The sequence below is a fragment of the Medicago truncatula genome, chromosome 8 (assembly GCF_003473485.1).
Source record: "Medicago truncatula cultivar Jemalong A17 chromosome 8, MtrunA17r5.0-ANR, whole genome shotgun sequence".
Classification (NCBI taxonomy): domain Eukaryota; kingdom Viridiplantae; phylum Streptophyta; class Magnoliopsida; order Fabales; family Fabaceae; genus Medicago; species Medicago truncatula.
Window position 1 is genome coordinate 7355193 of NC_053049.1, and position 21041 is coordinate 7376233.

Below are 21041 nucleotides of genomic sequence, written 5' to 3' on the forward strand. Positions count from 1 at the left end.
CATAGGTGGTGATGTAGAAAAAAACCCTAAAAAATTGGCTGATGTGGGATGACCGGATGACATAACCAACTTCAATTCCTAGTTTGTTTTTAAGCCAAATTTGTGTGGAAATCAAAAGTGCTCTACATCATCAATATCTTCAAGCTGCATTGTTCAACGCAGCAGTTAATTAACAAGGTTAGGCATCATGCCACTTAGAAGATTGAATTCAAAACTCTTAAGATTTACTAATATGAATTAGTCTATACTGCGTATATTGTAGAATCACAAAGAAAATCCACATATATGATTCAACATGGGAAAGAATGCACAAGGATTTCGTCTCAATGGGTGGCAATAGCAAAAGGTATGAATGTGAAATTGTGACTTGAATATTTGTTGCCAATAAGTTGGACTAAAATGAGTTCAATTCAAGCATCTACCAAACACCAATATAATGTGTTCTATATGCTAATGATCATTGTTTATGTTTCCTTATTTTCGTCACTCATCTTTGCAGTAGCAGCTGAACATATTCACATTGAAAATATGCAATATATGTATGGGATGTTGTCATTGCAATGTCTAAGCCAGGGCCTACTCAAACATAAGTGTTTTGGTCTAATCACAAGGTGGACAATGTCCTTGTTTTTGGCTCTCTAACAAAAATATATTTACTAATATATATTATTAAAAAAAGTAAAAAAGAAATTAAAAAAAAGGGGACATAGACCTAACCCAGTAAATTCATACAAAGTGTATGTCAACTCAATCAGGTGATACGAAAAAATGAAAACAACGCTAGTTTATGTCTAAAATGTGGTGTATGGACCAACCGTCAACACAAAACGAATTCAAGAACCAACAACTACTTGCAACAACAACAAGCATAACGTCTCTTTTGAGCCAAAAAGTCCAACATCAAACAAAGCGGACTAAGTGAGTGTTTAGAGCATCTAAACTGGCGTATGAATCGTCTACCAACACAGAGGCGTTCCAAGATCCACCTGTTCCCTGCAAAAAAAGAAAAAGCAAGCCTTAAATGCCCTTTCCAGCCAAAACCATCCATTTGAACACAGTGTCACGACCCCAAACCGAGTGAACACCCACCAGAACTTGGATCTTCGTACCATCAACCAATATGTCTGAATTCAATCAAAGAGAATTGACGCGTAAAATATACATTAGTATATTTATTATTTGTATATTAGTGTTTTTTTTTTTGGGTGTAAGCCCTCTTTACCAAAAGAAAAATATACATATGCATTTAATCATATCTCATTGTTATACAGTTTGGTTATATTAGTTTCTAAAGTATATATGTGACGGTGGAATGTGATTGATCGATGTGTAATATTTTTTTGTATTGATAATACATACAAATTAAACTGAATTTTTATTATTAACTAAACACAATCTTCTTTAGTCATGGACGAATCTACCATTTAAAACTTAAACACCAAACTAAAAATTAAGGTGAATGTATCCCCCCAATCTAACAATACGAAGACTCGTTTTTCAAAAACAATTGCTTGAAATTGTACATACGCATTTATCATTATGTGATTTGATTATGTTTTTTTTTAAGAAGTTAGACTAACCTCTCACATTGACACCAAAGATAATCAAATTTAAAATCTTGAGGAGGAATACACTCTCAGATTCTAAGCCAATATTACTATGCCATCTCAAGTGGGTTCACTTTGATTATGTTTAAGTTAAGCCTTCAAAATATTTTGTGTTTGGAATAAAATTCACGTTAGCTCGACAGTTACCAACGACATTGTACAACAGTATAAGTTAGGTAAGCCCACAATTATATTCATTACCAAGACCGTGGCTAGGAAACATTTGGAAGACTGGTTTCTCAATTATAATAGTTAAATAATTTTTTTGTCGAAAAATAATTAAATAAATTTATCTGTTTCAATACTTTTATCTCCGGTCTCCATATTTGAATAGATTAAGCTGCGTTTTTCCACATTATTTAAATTAAAATTTATAGAATAAAAAATCAACTTAATCCTTAAATTATCACCATCTCACCAATTTAGTACATAAACTATTAAAATCAATTAAAAAGTTCTGAATTATTCCTCAATTCAACAACTATTTAGTCTTTCAATTAACAAATTTAGTTGTAGTTCATGATAGTTTAGAGACTAAACTTATGTATTTTTCATAGTTTAGGATTTATAGTTAATTTTAACAATTTATGAACTAAATTGATGAGAAAATGATAGATAATATAGAGACGAAACTAATTGTCTAGTCAAAATTTATATATTTTTTCCTTCTTAATAACGATTTTCTTGCAATTCTTCCTCCCATTATATACTATACTATCATTATGATCCACACAAGACCTAGCAGACATGTAATACTCGTTTAGCATATGTGACTCTTCTATTAGTCCACAAGATCCACACCACTACCACGAAGTTTATAACTTAAACATCATTTAAGAATATAATAATATTTGTTGGTGCAAATCATGCAATAGAAAATATTTCTTGGTGAAGATTTGACAATTTGTCAATGGATAAATTCATATTTTACGTTAGCGTGGCCGGATTGCATACATGAATAAATAATTTGATGATACTTGACAGTTATCCCACTGAAAAATTTATATATATGATCTATCATTGAATATTGTTTCACATTTTCAAACAAAGAAAATTATTTTGCTTATTATAATAAGTAAAAAAATCATGTGTATTTCACTTATTTTTGTAACTAGGTGACAAATTTATAATGGCATTATTGTCAGAAAATTGCAAAAGAAATTAATATTAAACACTACATTGCTTTCAATATCTTTTCAAATTGTTTTACAGAAGCACGGAATTAATTTCTTAGAATTTCATTGTCATTACTCATCTGCAACAAGTGGCAAAATTGGTTTTTTATATTTAGTTTTTCAACATAAGAAACTAATGCTAGGTTTATCCAATTTTTGTATTAAAATATATTTTCTGATTATTGTAATCATAGAAGGAAAAATGTTTTTCTCTATTCATCGCTCACATTTTAAGAATGCAATTTTAGTTTCTAGAATCAATTTTTATGTTTCTAGAATTAATAATGATGTGTGAACTTCAACTCTCATATGTCTTCTTTCTTTCCTCCCTAAGGAATCTCCTTTATTATTTCATAGTTGATAATAGGATTTAAAATTATATATTAACGATATTGTGAATAAAAAAATAGTAAGAGTATGTCCAATTTAATCTATTATGTGCTGAACTTATTTTGCTTATAATATAATATGCACTGCTTTATAAGAGAGAAGAAAATTTATTGTAAAAAAAAAAGAGAAGAAAAGTATATATTTTGTATTAAGAGGGAAATGTTGTGTAATCAAAACTTACCATAGGAGAAAAACATACATTCTCACATGATTAATATTAGATTCAATAGGAATTGGAATTTTATTGACCCAGTAGAAAATCACAAATTGAACTAATCTAAATTGAAAATCACAAAAAATTGTGTTTCGTTCAGATGTATTCGATTTACTTTCTCATTCGACCATACAGTTCGATTTGATTTGCATTTTTGTTTGACCAACCAAACAAAGCAAAACTGAAAACTTAGAGAACACTCACTTAAATGGATGCTAATTTAGCATCTAGTTCAGATTTTATAACATAGCCAAAGAAGAAGATAAAATCTATGTTTCTCCAAAACAAAAAAAAAGGTCTATGTTAGAATGTTGTTCACACGTAGTGTTTGGCTGAAAAACATCACCAATTTATCAATATAACTCCATCGACAGTTAACTGTCGATGAATTTTTAACGGCGACGAAAATTTTCGTCTTTTACTTATGTTAACCGAACCTAAAGTTTCAACAACAATCTTTCCATGTTAATGCATTTGGAGTTGCTGACTAGTGAATTATGAATACCAAATCATTATAACATCGACTTACAAAGCTTAGCCTATGTTTGTTAAGCCCTATGTCTGTTTGTCTTATTGAAGATAAGAAATTGGTTTTTTTTTTTTTTTTTTGAAAGAGATAAGAAATTGGTTATGCATTAGAAATTTATCATGGAATATGGAATGTTCATAGTATCATATCCATTTGTATTAATTCGTGAGCGTGTCTTGACTATTTTAAGAAATTATTATATATGCATTTAATTTCTCATACTTCTTCTATGCTCATATTTAAAACCGATTCCATTTTTGTGTTATGATTGGTTAGGGTCCATATGCTAGTGTTTGTGCATTGTTGTATAATAACAATGTTTTATGAGCACTTTCTACATATTTCATCTTATATTTCAATGTTGTTTGAGTTAATTTTGGTGTTGATTGAAGATAGCATGAACCCCTACCCTTATGTGTAGCATAATCACATGACAAGTGAAAGATTTAGGAGAAGAGATAGTCAGTCCGAAAGAGAATAAGGAGTATGTTTTGAGATAGATTTGAAGAAGGGAGAAGATATGGAGAAAGGTTACTTTGAGAATTATAAAAAGAGGACCGCTATATAAAGCGAAAAATGTCTGACGAATGAATCAAAAAAATCATTGTAGCCAATTAAATTTGTTTATGGGAGGAAAACACGGTAGGAAGGATGCTAAGTTGAGTTGTTATATTTTTCCACGGCCTGATATTTGTCTTCAGAATGATTTCGCTGTCCCATTCTTCGCAATACATATCGTTTCCCTTTTAAAAAATGTGGGGTATAATTATTAGGTATGTGGGTATACGTTTAAAATCTTATGTGAATATTTGTTTGTTCAATTTTAGAAAGGCAAAAGTGAATGGGCTCAATAAACCATCTTGGCCCATAAGCGTATGCCAATTCGAAGATAATTTTTTTTTACTCTTCTCACTTTCATTTTTGCTCCAGCTACCGCAAAAATATCAAAATACCTTCACTATACACCCTCCAGTCACTATTATAAGCAAAATTTAATTTATTAGATTCATTCAATAAATGATATATGTGGTCTATTTAATGGACCACATACATCATTTATTTAATAAACCTAAAAAGCAGATATTTGCTTATAATAGTGACCGGATGGTGTAGTTAATCACATGTCAATGCATGATTTTGATTATTAAGATATTTAATAATCTATTCGTAAAAATTATAAAAAGTTGATATATTGAAAATTTTCAATGAAACAAATTCAACATTTTACATGCTAACATCTATTCTTATTTATTAATAGAAAAATACGATCAAAACAAATTATGTGAGTAGTGCGTGATCAAACTCGGTCACTTATAGGAGGGAGTACCTTATATTCTTGTGGCGGAATATCTAAAAAGAAAGCTAAAGATTTATGGAAGCTAAACTATAAAGGCACTGAAAATTCTAAATTAATAAGCCTAGGTCACGCCTATTGTGATGGTTAGTAAAATTTTTTCTTGGGCTAGCTTAGAGGAAATGAAAAATAAACACCACACACTATCAATCATAATACCAGAATTTGAACTATGAAATCATACATTTTCATGTTAGTGCAAAATTGTTTAATTATCCGTCTTTGTGCAATGTTTGTTTTATTTCATGAATAAGTATTCATGAAAGACCTCTATATTAACTTGATTAATCTTTTGTTACATTAATACAAACAAGATTTTAAATAGCAGTCGCGAGCGCTAATAATTTCTTGATTTTGACTGTTAGTGATTGCGGTCGGGTGAGTTGATCACAACATTTCACAAATCTTATTAAAATTATTTATGATATCTTATAATGTATAATAACTTAATTTCTATTGTTTCTTCTTCTTTTCATAATCTTGTAATGAATTTGTCACTTTAAAAAATCAAATTAACCACTAATAAATTAAGATCTGAATGTCTTTAGAAGAGAGGAGAGCATACAAAAACCAAATAAGACAATAAATTTGTTCACTACATATACTTGTTGTCGCTGCCGTTTTTTAAAACATTGAATACATATATAAAATTTTCGCTCCAGATCCACTAGGGTTAAATTCTATGAAGCTCCGATACTTCAAAATGGATGGCGTATCGTATCCACTGTGTATCCTGCATCGATACCTGCCCGATACTTTCTATTATTTTTTTTTAAAATAATTATCCGATACTTCTCGATACATATCAGGAGAGTATCCGATCATTATCCTACATTGATACATGCCCCGATACTTCCCAATTAATGTTAACTAAAATAACTTAACTCTTGAGAACCGATGTGTTCTTTTTTGAACATAGTGCTTTCTTTTTGGATCGATATAGTATAACACTAACAATGTTTATTTTAGATATAATATAGCATTGATGGTGCTATTTTTGGGATATATTGTTTATGCAATTGACTAATCACCACTCTCTTAATCGTCAATATTATTTACATTTATGTTTATGTGCTACGAGCCTATGATTGGTTTATGTTGTTTGTTAATATATTTTCATATTAAAAAAATGGTATAATTATATTGTACATTTATATATATAATTTTGTTTTATTAACGTATTCCAGTCGTATCTGTTGTGAATTCCGATTGATAATCACACCAATGAAAAACAAAGATGTGTGGAGCAAAGGAAGTGGTAATGAATGTGTAAAGTGTCTCCAAGCAAAAAAAAAAAAAAAAAAAAACAGACCTAGTCTAGTGTAGAGCAACACCACAAGCATATACAAAGAACAAAGATAAGCAATGAAAGAAGGAACAAACACACCATGAAAATTGTTGACCCAGTTCGGTCCAATATGACCTAATATGGGGGAGAGAGCAGCTCTCCAATCCACTATGATGAAAGTGTTACAAAGAGTTACAAGAAAATAACTTGCAAGCTTACACAAGAACAAGACCTAATTTCTACCCATTTGTGTTTCCCACTCTCTCAATAATGAACCCTAAGAGAAGACATAAAAGGAAGCTTTTGATCCTTTCAATGGTGAAATCTCACTACCCAAGGTGTTTACAATGTTTCCCAACCCAAGAGATCCTCTCTACAAAGACACTCAACCCTAAAGTTACCTCCTTTGTAATCCAAGTTTCTCTCTCTTCAAGCTCTCCTTCAAAATCTGCACAAGAACACTTATATAGCAGTCTTCAGCTGATAAAATCGTGCCACGTTTTCCAAATCGTGCCATGATTGATACGTACGACCAACGTTATCCTGAAAACTTAACCAGCAAGTTTGAAAATCGTGTCACGATTTCACAAAATTGTACCACGATTTGACACCCTGCAAACCAGCTCACGGCATTACAGAATCGTGTCACGATGCCAAAATCGTGTCACGATTTCTCTGTTCTTCCAAACCACAAATTTGAAGTCAAATTTCAACAGTATTGTATCTTAATTTTTGAATTTTTTCCGTATCGAAGTATTGATGCAGTATCGTATCCACATCGTATGTCATATCCGGACTTCATAGGTTAAATTTGTTCACAACATATCTACATGCAGTGGCGGAGATTAAAAAATCAACGATTATAGGTCTATTTTGCGAGATTTTATACAATTTTGTGTCGGTTTTAGGTTTTGATTGATCCAAATTCCCGCAAAGTGGTGTAGTGGCCCACCCAAAAAATTTAAATAATTCAATTATAGGTCTATTTTCGAGATTTTATACATTTTTATGTCGGTTTTAGGTTTCGGTTGATTCAAATTCCCTCAAAGTGGTGTAGTAGTCCACCCGAAAAATTTAAACAATTCAATTATAGGTCTATTTTGCGAGACTTTAAACAATTTTTCAACGGTTAATTTTAATGGCCCACCCTAACTTTTTTTTCTCGCTCCGCCACTGTCTACATGTATATTTTGGGGTGAAGGACCGCATCGTTTGGGGTTCCACTTTCCACTTTGGTGACCTGCAGCAATAATTGTCTACTAGAAATAAGTATAATACCAAAAATGCATTATTTACTTTTGTAGACCAGCAGCACTATTTGTCTTTATGATCGTCTATTCGTCTTGTCTTTATATCACTATTATCATTATGTTTGTTTTTCATTCAACTTTTCATAATTTGTCATTTATGGTTCCGTTTAACTTACATCATGGTGGTAGACGTCATACATAGTGTGTTTGTTATAGTGGTACATCTGACGTTGCCGTGCGTTTGAGCAAAAGCTTGTATTCTTAACTTCACAAAATGGTGGTAAAAAATGCATTGGGATGCGAGAATGCTAAACGAAACAATGCAATAGTGTCTTTGGTGGATATACAACGAGATCATACCATCCACAATAGAAGCATCCTAACTGCACACAAGCATCAAAATTTAACTGTTCATAGTTTGATGTCCAATGCATTTTCAGCAAGTTTGCTTTAGGTTTATGACTATCTTGTATGTATACATTTCAACGGTTAGAAGCTAATATTATAGGCTAAATGAAAAAAATTAGTTGATTGAAAACCAGTATTTTTATTCTTATTTGTTTTTAAAGTTTTTGAGATTTTTTTGTTTTTGTGGGATTGACAAATAGCCTCTGAATTTTTCGTACAACCAGTGTCACATGACTGCCTCTCCATGTCACAAAAAACATGTCACAAATTCATCTCCACTCAAAACTTATCTATACTATTGGTGAGGTTATCTACTTACTTGTTTCCTTGTTTAAATTATTATACAAGTTTTTTGAACATGTAACCCATAAAAGGAACAAGATGTGACATTATTTTAGCTTTAAATTTATTCCTAATTGATTATTTTATGACACTTATGGCATGTTTGTTTCACGTTGAAACTAAGATTCTCTCGTTTCAATGCCCATTTCACCGTGATTTGTTGAAGTTGGACTTTTAATATACCCCTAGGCCAAACACATGCTTGTTCATTTTGTTGATTATGATCATTGAAAGGTTAGAATTTGAGAATCAAAATATGCATTTATGATTACTACCTCATCTTCTACGTTTACTCTAGTAAATCAAATCCATCTTCTTATATAGGATTCTAGGAGTGAGACCACATTCACTAGGTTAGTTTTGAGTTCTCAGAAATATGTATTTGGTTTAGACTTTAGAAACCTTTTAACAATTATGTAAAAGAAAATTCGATCCAGTTTAACTTGCAATAATTGTCTAATAGTATATTTGGTTGGACGTTACAATTCAAAATCTCACGTACAAAGAAAACGTAAAATGATAGAAGCTTAAATTTATAGAATTGATTAAAATGCAGACTGGTGGGTATCCCACCGTGTAAACACACAGAGTAAGAAACATAAAAAGCAAGTAAGAACATACTAACATAATTTAATTTGGTATTACAAAACTCTACAATAACTAGTAGAGAGAATTAACAAAGGGATATACTACTACACTCATTACTAAATGTAAATTCCAACAATCCAACATCATATATTTCTTCATTATCATGCCTACATTTTTTTTGCTCTTGTAATTAAGTATGATGACATTAAACTCACACAAATCCAATTATGTTGAATTCTCAACCTTATTAAACACAAAACCTAAGTAGAGAAAATACTCAAAGGGAGTAAAGATGATCAGCAAGTCTAGGCTCCACAACAATTTCTAATGGTATTTTCTTAGGTGTAGAAAGCCCAAAAATCTCCTCCATATTCAAATCCTCCTTTTTCACATTATTAGGTAATGTCCAATTAAATCCATGCAACAAATTAGCCAAACTTGTTTGAATCACCTTAATACCAAGAGGGTAACCAGGACACATCCTTCTACCAGCACCAAATGGTAACAACTCAAAATCATGTCCTTTTACATCTATATCTTTACCAAGAAACCTCTCAGGCATAAATTCATATGGATTCTCCCAAACCTCAGAATCTCTTGCAATTGTCCAAGTATTGACAAGAACTATAGTCCCTTTGGGAATATCGTAACCATCAACTTTGCAATCCTCTCTAGCTTCTCGTGGCACTAAAAATGGTGCCACGGGATGTAGCCTCATTGTTTCTTTAGCAATTGCGTAAACATAAGGTAAATTCGCAATGTCTTTCTCTTCAACCCATCTATCTTTTCCTATCACTCTATCTAGCTCCTCGGTTGCTTTCTTGAAGATCTCTGGTTTTCTAACCAGCTCGGAGATTGCCCATTCTACTGTTACTGCGGAGCTCTCCGTCCCTCCGGCAATTAAGTCCTGAGGAAAAAAAATACATAACAAATAAGTTAGCACATGAAAAAATTTAAATCGTTAAAATGTGTCAGGTCGGACCAACCCATTTAACAAGAGCAAAATTTAGAGTTGTATATGCTAGTAATTTTCGTCTGTCTTCTAAAACTAATTTGTGTATCTCTTAAATCGATGGATTCATTGAGCTAGCACAACAAAACATACTTAATTAGGTTAAACTTGGCACCACTTGTATAATTAGTAAATAAAAAATATACAGACATAAGGGTAACAAATGTGGCAAGATAAGAGCAAGTTAATTTAGTTAGCCCCACGAATACAATATATTGAATAAATAAGTGATATTTGGAGCTATCAAGCAAAACTGGAATTGCGTTAAACAGTTAATCTCTAAATTATGGTTTGGATTTTTGTTTTAGAAATATGACTTTTCAACTTCCCATCATTTCCACGAAGATGCAAGCATCAATTGGACCACCCACCCATGCACTAAGGATAATAATTTCTATTTTGAAAAATTGACATGATATTTATTTAATACTTAATAGTATTATTTAGGTGGATTGTCTAATCATTGAAAAAAGTAATTTCATAATTAAACAAAGGAGTATTCTCAATCATAAACGTAACCACCTAAAAGAAAATACCACACCAAAAAAGAACTAAAGAAAATAAAAGATTCAATCACTTCATACCTGAGTAAAAGCTTTGACTCCATGCCTCTCCAGTTTGACTTCAAGATTAGGATCCTCAGCAAGCTGCAAAAGTACATCCACCATATCTTTAGCAACATAATCCTTCACATTTTTCCTTCTTTCAATGTGTTCTTCCAATACATGTTCCATAAACCTATCAAACTTTTTACTCAAAGTCTTCATCCTCTTCACATAACCTTGCAAGTCTAAGAAATGAATCCAAGGAATAAAATCCCCAATATTGAGAATTCCATTAAGTAAAAACAACTCATCCAACATCTTCTTAAACTCATCAGGGGAAATAACTGCATTATCAGTCTTTTCCAAGTACTTTTTCCCTAGCACCATTCGACTTATAACATTTAGACTCAAAGTTGAAAGATGGTCTTTCACCAAAATTGTTTTGTTTTTTGAATTGAAAAGTTTATGCAAAAAATCATGCATCTCTTGTTTTCTTATGTACTCGTAAGACTCGAGGCGTTTTGCACTAAACAACTCCAATAGACACATTCTACGAGCTTGACGCCAATATGGACCATATTGAGACCAAGTTATGTCTGAATAGTTATATGTTGTGTATTTTCCAGCCGACAATTTGGGCCGGCCGGCAAGAGTAGCATCATGGGTTTTGAGGAATGATTTGGCTAGTTCTACGGTGGCGCCCACAATGACGGGTTTCGAGCCGAAATATAGATGCATGATGGGTCCATATTTTTGAGTGAGGCCATGGAGGGATTGATGTGGGAGGGATCCGATAAGGTTGAGATTTCCAATTATAGGCCATGGTTTTGGGCCTGGTGGTAGATTGTATTTGTGGCGGCGGAGGCGGCGGCTGAAGAGGAGGAGGATGACAAATGTTGCAAACAATGTGACCCAACTAGGAAGTTCCAATAATTGCACTGGCTCCATAATTGGTCGATTTTGTGACTTTCTTTTGGTGTGAAATTAGAGAGGGTTATGTGAGTGAGTTTGAAGGGTGTGTGTGGGTCATTATTTATATGCATGTGATAGTGAGAAAGCAATAGCTCGAGGACCCACATGAGGTTCAACAAACTTTCCATCAATACACATGTTTCTTGGTGATCGGGCATGTATAAGGGACTATTTTTCCACTCACATGAATCAAATAATACTACTCTAATCAATAAACAAAGCTTAACGAAGACTCCATTCATACATATAAAGTTGTTTTTATTCGAACTCATATTTTTCGGAACGACTCCTTGTTAACAAAAGTTTATTAAACAACAATATTTACTTAATTATCTCCAAATATTTTTGCCAACAATCTCCAAATGTTTTTATAGGCAAAATTCAAATATATGTGTTAGTGAAACTCAATGTTCAAATTAAGGAAATTAAAAGTAGACATGACAACATGAACCACACTCGCTTGAACCCATTTGAGTTAGTCTCGACTTTGATGGAAAATCCTCCCTTTAATTGGGCGAGGGTGTGGGATTTATCTATTATTCTAAATTAGGGTTATGATGTTGATATCTTCTTCGGAGCTGTCTCATTAGTAAAAAGTATTTTTTCAGATACATATATTTATTCATTTTATTTAATATTTATTTAATTATATATTGTAAATTTTAATTTCTTCTTGATAGAAAATATAATTTTAATATAATTTTATTGTATATATCTATGTCAGGAATGCAGTGGTAGAGGGAGGAGTGGCCCCTAAGTTCTATGGCCACCATCATTTATTTTTGAGAGGACCACCATAAAATTTTAAATTTTACTTTTAACACTCAAGATAGATAAACTATAAAACATTATGAGCATGTAACTTTAAAAGTCCCAATGGTGCAATTCAACAAGAGTATGTTGCCACATTGCCACCTGTCAAACAATTATTTCAGGAAGTAACAATGCCGCCACATTGTCGATCTTTTGTTGAACTCTAGTGTCCTTAAGCTTCATGTATTGTTATAAAATTATTTACTTAAACGTAGAAAACATACATCATGTCCACTAACTTATTCTGATAAATATAAATTAATTAGGTATAACTAACCCATTCAACCTTATTTTTACAATAGTAACTTATATTAAATTTAAGGTCATCTTGTCCGTTTGCAAGCAGGATCCTGGCAAATCGATAAAACTTTATTTGTTAAAACAAGAATAAGTGGGCCCATCTAAAATAATTGAAGAGTAAGTGGAAGACAATTGACCTGTATATTTTGATCTTTCAAAAATAATTTCGAGTTGCCAAACTAAAATGGACTCACTGCCTATTGTTTCTTGGATTGTTGCCATTGCAATTTCACAGAAATTTCAATATTGATTTATTGACTTAGAATTTGCAAAGTAGTTTATTCCATTGACCTTGACTCTTGACTCTTGAGTCTACATTCACATAGTGTAACGGTGTTATTTCTTGTTCATACTCGGCGGTCTCATAAACTTTGTCATGTTAGGTTGTGTATAACCCTAACTAATTACAGTCTCTAATATACTATTTTTTATTATGAATAGCCAAAACTATGATTAGATAATGCAAAATATAGAAGAATATAGATAAAATAGACAAGAAATAAGAATAAAATATTTGCTTTATACTCCTTAAGTCCGGTGTCTCTTTACAATGCAATGAGTCCTATTTTTAAGACATAAACCTTATAGGTTACAAGTAAGTGAAAAATCACATTGAAGACAATTAACGATTAATAGGTCATCCACTCATGAAAATTCTTGATCATACTAGTGGAAGACTAAAGAAAACGGGCATCCACAAATACATATGTTTAAAACACACCCCTTCAATGAAACCTGGTACATACATAGTACGGGTGTGAGTAAGATATGTATGTTTAAATATGTATAAAATTTAAAATTCAAGATACGATACACCTAAGAAACATTAATGAATTTTTTATCTTAAAATTTATATGCATGTAAAATATTTGAAAGAAATAAGCATCGATTAATCTTCATTAATATATAATTATAAAATTACAAATTATAAAGCGAAACTCATCAACTTTGCTTTTAACTACCAAATGTGGTGGCTCAATCTCTTTTATGTTTGTGATTGTTTCTTTGCTTTCTTGTTGGTGATTTTCACCTATTCTGATGTAACATTACTTTTTCTTTGTTTCTCTCTAGCACTCCTTGTGCAAAGAAAGTAAAGTCATTTAGTTATATGTAATTCTATTATAGCTTCTTAAAAAAAAGGGTAATTTAAGTTTTTGGTCCCTATAAATATCTGCAGTTTTGTTTTTAATCCCTATAAAAATAAATCACACTTTTTTAGTCCCTACAACATTTTCCGTTAGTGTTTTTAGTCCCTGTTAAATTAAAATTTGTTTAATTATGCTTTAAATTTTAAATTTTTTAATGTTTTTTTACATAGTTGTTTAAAACATTATACAAGGTTCCGCCACAATAAATTAGCTCAAAATTTTATTTTTAGGTTCAAATTTTTGTTAGTTTTATCTTGAATTTTTGGCGTTTTAAAAAAATTATATTTAATTTATTACATGTTAAAAAATTCTAATTTTTTATAAAAGAGATTATTATAATGTTCTTAACATGTCTGTTAAAAATCATTTAAAAATATAAAAGTTTAAGTATAATTAAACAAATTTCAATTTAACAGGAACCAACACATACTTTTAGTCCTTGTAAAATTAAAATTTGCTTAATTGTGCTTAAACTTTTAAATTTGTAACATATATTTTTCACATACTTACTTAGAATATTATACAAAGTTTCTCCGCAAAAAAGTAACTTAAAATTTTATTATTAGGTCCAAATTTTCATTAATATAATCTTGAAAATTTGGCTTTTAGAAAAAGGCTAAAATATGGTTTTGGTCCCTGCAAATATGTCTCGTTTTGGTTTTAGTCCCTGCAAAAAAAGATTGTTGTTTTTAGTCCCTGCAAATATGCCTCATTTTGGTTTTGGTCCCTGGCTCCACTTTTGTGATGATTTGCACACGTGGCACATGATGACTGAACCCATTTATTAGAGAAATAGTCTCTGCAAAATCTTTTGATTTTGAAAAAGGTCCCTGCAAAATATTTTGTTTTTGGAAATAGGCAGGGACTATTTCCAAAGACAAAATATTTTGCAGGGACCAAAAACAACAAATTTTTTTTACAGGGACTAAAACCAAAACGAGGCATATTTGCAGTGACCAAAACCATATTTTAGCCTTAGAAAAATTTATATTTAATTCATTACATGTTAAAAAACTAATTTGTTTTACAAAAGAGTGTCTTACGATGTTATGAACATGTTTGTAAAAAATCTTTCAAAAATTTAGAAGTTTAAGCATAATTAAACAAATTTTAATTTAACAGGGACTAAAAACACTAACAGAAAATTTTGTAGGGACTAAAAAGTGTATTTATTTTTATAGGGACTAAAAACAAAACTGCAGATATTTATAGGGATCAAAAACTTAATTAATCCTATAAGTATTCGATAAAATATTTTAAAAATTAATTTTGATATTTCGTATGCATGTATCAGTGAATATCCGCAAAGTATTAATATCTAATATGGATATATCTCCATATTTGATGTATTTAGCTTCATAAATCTCCCTTATATGTCAATTGCGAATGTGCATCGTTAGAATCTTAAAAAAAAAAAACTCAATTAAACAATAATCTTACTGAAGAAAAAAAAGAGCAGCATCTACCTCCTCTACATAAAAACACGTGTCATTAAAAACCTTACTTGAAAATTCAATGAGAATGTATGTGTTTCTCCCAATATCAACTATACTGTAATCTCTTCGATGACAAAACTGTTAAAAAGACTGTTGTAGTCAGATGCTTGTAGAGGTTGGTAATAGTCAGGTTCCTCGACAAGGCACTTTTGATCAAAACTGTTAAAAAAGATCAAAGTTTGTACTGTTGATGGTACGATGAGACTAGAGCAAAAACAAACATGTTTCTTGGACCGAACAGTAAATGGAGTCTGGCATGACTTTGACAAGTAATACACCTTCCGTTTTAAAACGAGTAACGTTTAAGATTTTTATATACAAATTAAGAAATATAATAATGATGTTAAAAAATATGACAATTTTACTAAACTAATACTATTTACCATTGGTGCAAGTTTTTGGAAGTAATGTATATTTAATTAATTAGAGAGTACAATTGGAAGTAAAATAATAATTCTACATTAAAAAGTGTAACTGACATTCATTTTAAAATAATTTTATTTCGCTAAAACGATACTCATTTTAAAAACTGAGTGAGTGTAAAACATTTGGAGAGGTGGTTACTATAATCGTAGCTTAGTTAGATGGTTATAGTGGTTTAAATTGGATTAAATCTTTTATAGTGGTTTAAATATTAAAGATGGTAGAATCTCTCTTTTATATAGTGGAGAACTTTAGATATAACAATAATTGATAGTGAACCAATGTAAAAATATGTTTTCGGTGGCGGAGTCAGAAAAAAAAGTTTGGGTGGGCCACAAAAATTATCCGTTGAAAAATTGTTTAAAGTCTTGCAAAATAGACATATAATTGAATTGTTTAAATTTTTGGGTGGATCACTACACCACTTTGCGGGAATTTAGATTAACCGAAAACTGATATAAAATTTTATAAAATCTCGCAAAATAGACCTATAATTGAATATTTAAATTTTTCGGGTGGGTCACTACATCACTTTTCGGGAATTTGGATCAACCGAAATCTAAAACCGACACAAAATTGTATAAAATCTCGCAAAATAAACCTATAATCGTTGATTTTTTAATTTTTCGGATGGGCCACAACCATTGTGTTCTTCTTTTCCATTTCTCTTTTTATCTTTGTATTTTTTTTAATGTCTTTAAAAATGTTTTTCATCGAAGTCTTTTAAATTAAGGATTAACTGATAGTTTAAAGAAGAAAAATAGTCTACACAATTCAAACTCATTCAATGTGTTTTCTAGCACATTCCCTTCTATGCAATAAGGAATGTCACATAGTTTTTTTTCTATCCGTAGTTTCTAAGAAAACAAATATAAGAGTACCAAATGGATTCCATCAAAAAACAAAAAACAAGAGAGAACATAATATACTTTTTTTTTAATATTACAACTTTTTTTTTTTTGGTGTCCAAGGCTCGAATCCTGGACCTTACGTATATTATGTATTGTCCCTTCCAACTGAGTTAAGCTTACGGAGACAAATAATATTACAACTCTGAAAAGGGACTCATTTTTCTTTGACAAAATCAAGGGGACTCATTACTAACTTCAACATTCAAACACCAATATTTTTTATTCACAGTCATGCTTGTTTTTTTTCTTGTCATTAAGTTAATGACATTGAACTCACACAAATCCCATTATTCCCAATCTTATTAAAGAAAAATTCTTAGAGGGAGTAAAGATGATGAGGAAGTCTAGGCTCCACAACAACTTCTAGTGGTATTTTCCTAGGAGTAGTCAGCCCAAAAATCTCCTCCATATTCAAATCCTCTTTCTTCATATCATTAGGTAATCTCCAATTAAATCCATGCAACAAATTAGCCAAACTTGATTGTATCACCTTAAGACCAAGAGGATAACCAGGACACATCCTTCTACCAGTACCAAATGGCAACAACTCATAATCATGTCCTTTTACATCTATATTATTACCAATAAACCTCTCAGGTATAAACTCATATGGATTGTCCCAAACATTAGGATCTCTTCCAATTGTCCAAGTATTGACAAGAATTAGAGTCCCTTTTGGGATATCATAACCATCAACATTGCAATCCTCACTAGCTTCTCTTGGCACTAACAATGGTGCTGCAGGATGAAGCCTCATTGTTTCTTTAGCAATTGCAAAAACATAAGGTAAATTGACAATGTCTTTCTCTTCAACCCATCTATCTCTTCCTATTACTTTGTCTAGTTCCTCCGTAGCTCTCTTGATAATCTCTGGCTTTTTCACAAGCTCGGAGATTGCCCATTCTACTGTTACTGTAGATGTATCTGTCCCACCTGCTATTAAGTCCTACGAAATAGATATATAACATATGATATTGGTATAGTCTTGTTTAGATAAATAGGTTAATTGAGCATCTATGTATATAAGCATTTATAAGTGGGGTGCCATTTAATTTGGGAAAACACACTTTTTTCCTATCATGGGAAAGTTAAACCAAGACCATAGATTTAATACTTTTTAATTTGGATGGCTCATATTCATTACCTGTTAACTTTTTGATGGGTTATATAAAACAAAAATTGTGACCCCACCTCATAATTAAATAACATTTTCTTTTTTGTATGTAGTAGTGGGCTTTGGCAATAATTTTTGGGCTTGTTAGTAATGTTTGGGATCATACATATTATTATGTATATAATGAAAATGTTAACCTTACGTATATGGTATTTAAATTAGGGAATATGTATTTTTTTTTTTGTTGATACAAAGAAAAGAAAATAATTTTTTTTATTTGATTAATGCTAAAAGGAATTATGAACCGATAAAAATGATAGTTTATTTGTATGTTTGAAAAAAAACTGATAATCGATTGATTTTTAAGAAAATGATGTGTAAATAAAAAAAAAACTTGGTGCATTTTTCTTAATTAATAATGTTAATTACACAAAAAAGTAAATCACAATTTTTTATTTTGTGGACTAAATTAAACAGTACACAATTGTTTTAAAAAATATGAGTTTGTTTTAGTCATTGAACATAATATCTCCTTTTTGTAATTTGGGACAGGGTTACGGTTTGAATGATCATCTTAGACAAAACCATTTCGTTTAAGATTGAGAAGAATATTTTTGTAAATGGTAATTAATACAATATGGTACTTTTTAGTAACAAATTAATTTCAAGAAGAATATTTTTGTAAATGAACGTACCACATAATGCCAATTTTTAGTAACAAATTAATTGAGAAGAATATTCTTTCAATCATGGTTTTTCTTTTATACAAAAAATTGTAAATATAATTACTGGTTACATCGTTGATTAGGCTGCCGTTAATATAATTGTAATTTTTGATAATCTGTTAAAATATAGTCAGTATTAATCAATCAGTTTTGTGGTGTAATGCGGAAATGGGGAGGTGCAGTAGTAAGTTTGGAAAGAACATTAAAATAATAAATTGAGTTTTTTTTGTTTTTTTTTTTTGCAAGTTAAAAACCGACAAGTGTCCTTGGTAAAGAGACTTTCCCATGGTGGAAAAAAAGTCTTCTTTCTCAAATTAAATTGCACCTATAAGTGGATATATAAAATAAAGTCAAACTGATTTCACATAAACTATATAATGTTATCATAATTATGGAGTTGTGAAAATAAGCCCAAAACAACTTATAAACATGTCATAATTTGTTCTCATATAGCTCTTTTAAAAAGTCTCACATGTGTTTATATAAATAAACTTAAATAAATCAATCCAAATAGACTTTAAGGTCAATATTATAAAGACCCTAATTCTAATATTTTGAAAGAGCACAAATTTATTAATACATGAAATGGTTGAAAAAATACTAAGAAACTTGTGAATGCAATACTTCCCCTGTCCATATAACTGTCTTAACATTTTCCGAAAAAACGGCCTTATCATTTATTAATTCTTGTAAAAACAGTAATTTTAATTGATGTTTTTCCGCTGTACCTATCTTTTACAAATTCCTTTGTACCTTGTACTATTTCACTTACACATTATTTCATACAGTTTGTGTTTAGGATAATGAGAATGATTAATGAACCTGATTCAAACCGTAACACGAACACTAGAAAAAACCGAATAAATATTATAGAAAAATTGTGGGATCCATTTAAAATTTTAGTAAAGTTTACTATTAAAATAAAAATTGAATGAATTGCTTCAAAGTTATGTGCCGAAGTGAACCCACTTAAAACCTATAAAGGAAAGTCACTAATGGAAAATACCCATAGTGGAATAGTTAGAGGTTAATATACAATAAATAATTAATATCAGTAGAAATGACAATTATATATGAAACAAATGAGATACTTAAAAAACATATAATTAATATTTTTTCTAACCTGAGTAAAAGCTTTGACTCCGTGCCTCTCAAGTTTGACTTCAAGACTAGGATTCTCTGCAAGCTTCAAAAGCACATCCACCATATCTTTAGCAACATAATCATTAACACATTTCCTTCTTTCAATGTGTTCCTCCAATACATGTTCCATAAACCAATCAAACTTCTTACCCAAAGTCTTCATTCTCTTCACATAACCTTGCAAGTCTAAGAAATGAATCCAAGGAATAAAATCCCCAACATTGAGGACCCCATTAAGCAAAAACAATTCATCTAACATCTTCTTAAACTCTTCAGGGGAAATAATAGCATTTTCACTCTTCTCCAAATACTTTTTGCCCAAAACCATGCGACTTATAACATTGAGACTCAAAGTTGAAAGATGGTCCTTCAACAAAATTGTTTTGTTTTTTGAATTAAATAGTTCGTGCAAGAAAGCATGTAACTCTTGTTTTCTCATGTACTCATAAGACTCAAGGCGTTTTACACTAAACAGTTCTAGCAGACACATTTTACGAGCTTGTTGCCAATATGGGCCATATTGGGACCAAGTAATGTTGGAGTAGTTATAAGTAGTATATTTTCCAGCGGAGAATTTGGGCCGCCCAGCAAGGACAGCGTCGTTTGTTTTGAGGAAAACTTTGGCTATTTCTGGGCTCGATCCCACAATGACAGGTTTAGAGCCGAACCATAAATGCATGATGGGTCCATATTTTTTAGTGAGCCCGTGGAGGGATTGATGTGGAAGTGATCCAATAAGATTGAGATTTCCTATTATGGGCCATGATTTTGGGCCAGGTGGTAGATTGTATTTACGGCGGTGGAGACGAAGACGGCGGCGGGTAAAGAGAAGAAGGATGATAAATGTTGTAAAAAAAGTAACCCAATTAGGAAGTGGCAATAATTCTACTACCATTTCTAGTGAGTTTTGTGACTTTGTTTTGGTGTGAGATTAGAGAGTGACTGTGATGAAATTAGAGAGTCATTTATTTATAATCATAGTAGAGAAAGCTGTAGATGAGGATTACATGGCCCCGTGAGTAGTGAGGCAAAATATCTCCAATAGATACACCTCTTTATAATCAAATATACTTCATTTTCAAGCTTGTTTAATTATTAAACTTTAACGTATTCATTTATTAAAACAAATGGGTTCAATCAATGAGCAATAAAATATACATTAATTTCTTAATTAGGTTTAACTAACCTGTTCAAGCTTTTATTTTATTACAACATGAAAGTTATCTTGTCGGTTTGCAAACATTATCTTGGCAAATCCAAAAAACTTAGTTGTTAAAAATCAAGAATGAGTTGG

The 21041-nt window shown here is 31.0% G+C and overlaps 2 protein-coding genes across 2 annotated transcripts; both read right to left on the reverse strand.

The window, feature by feature from the left end:
• Positions 1-9158: 9158 nt before the first annotated feature.
• LOC11422019 (trimethyltridecatetraene synthase) lies at positions 9159-11720 on the reverse strand. Its single transcript, XM_003627257.4, has 2 exons — positions 10742-11720; positions 9159-10052 (listed from the first exon to the last, which is right to left on the reverse strand). The coding sequence occupies exons 1-2, from the start codon at positions 11648-11650 to the stop codon at positions 9423-9425; spliced, it is 1539 nt and encodes a 512-aa protein (XP_003627305.1). The 5' UTR covers positions 11651-11720; the 3' UTR covers positions 9159-9422.
• Positions 11721-16750: 5030 nt separating this feature from the next.
• LOC11431134 (trimethyltridecatetraene synthase) lies at positions 16751-20756 on the reverse strand. The gene is made up of 2 exons (XM_003627258.4): positions 19728-20756; positions 16751-17711 (listed from the first exon to the last, which is right to left on the reverse strand). The coding sequence occupies exons 1-2, from the start codon at positions 20640-20642 to the stop codon at positions 17082-17084; spliced, it is 1545 nt and encodes a 514-aa protein (XP_003627306.2). The 5' UTR covers positions 20643-20756; the 3' UTR covers positions 16751-17081.
• Positions 20757-21041: the final 285 nt, after the last annotated feature.

Excerpts from the sequence above, each read along its gene's own strand:
- LOC11422019 (XM_003627257.4), bottom strand. The coding sequence starts at position 11,650 with ATGGAGCCAGTGCAATTATTGGAACTTCCTAGTTGGGTCACATTGTTT. Across the intron at positions 10,053-10,741 it reads GAGTCAAAGCTTTTACTCAG|GACTTAATTGCCGGAGGGAC; the intron begins GTATGAAGTGAT and ends TTTTTTCCTCAG.
- LOC11431134 (XM_003627258.4), bottom strand. The coding sequence starts at position 20,642 with ATGGTAGTAGAATTATTGCCACTTCCTAATTGGGTTACTTTTTTTACA. Across the intron at positions 17,712-19,727 it reads GAGTCAAAGCTTTTACTCAG|GACTTAATAGCAGGTGGGAC; the intron begins GTTAGAAAAAAT and ends TCTATTTCGTAG.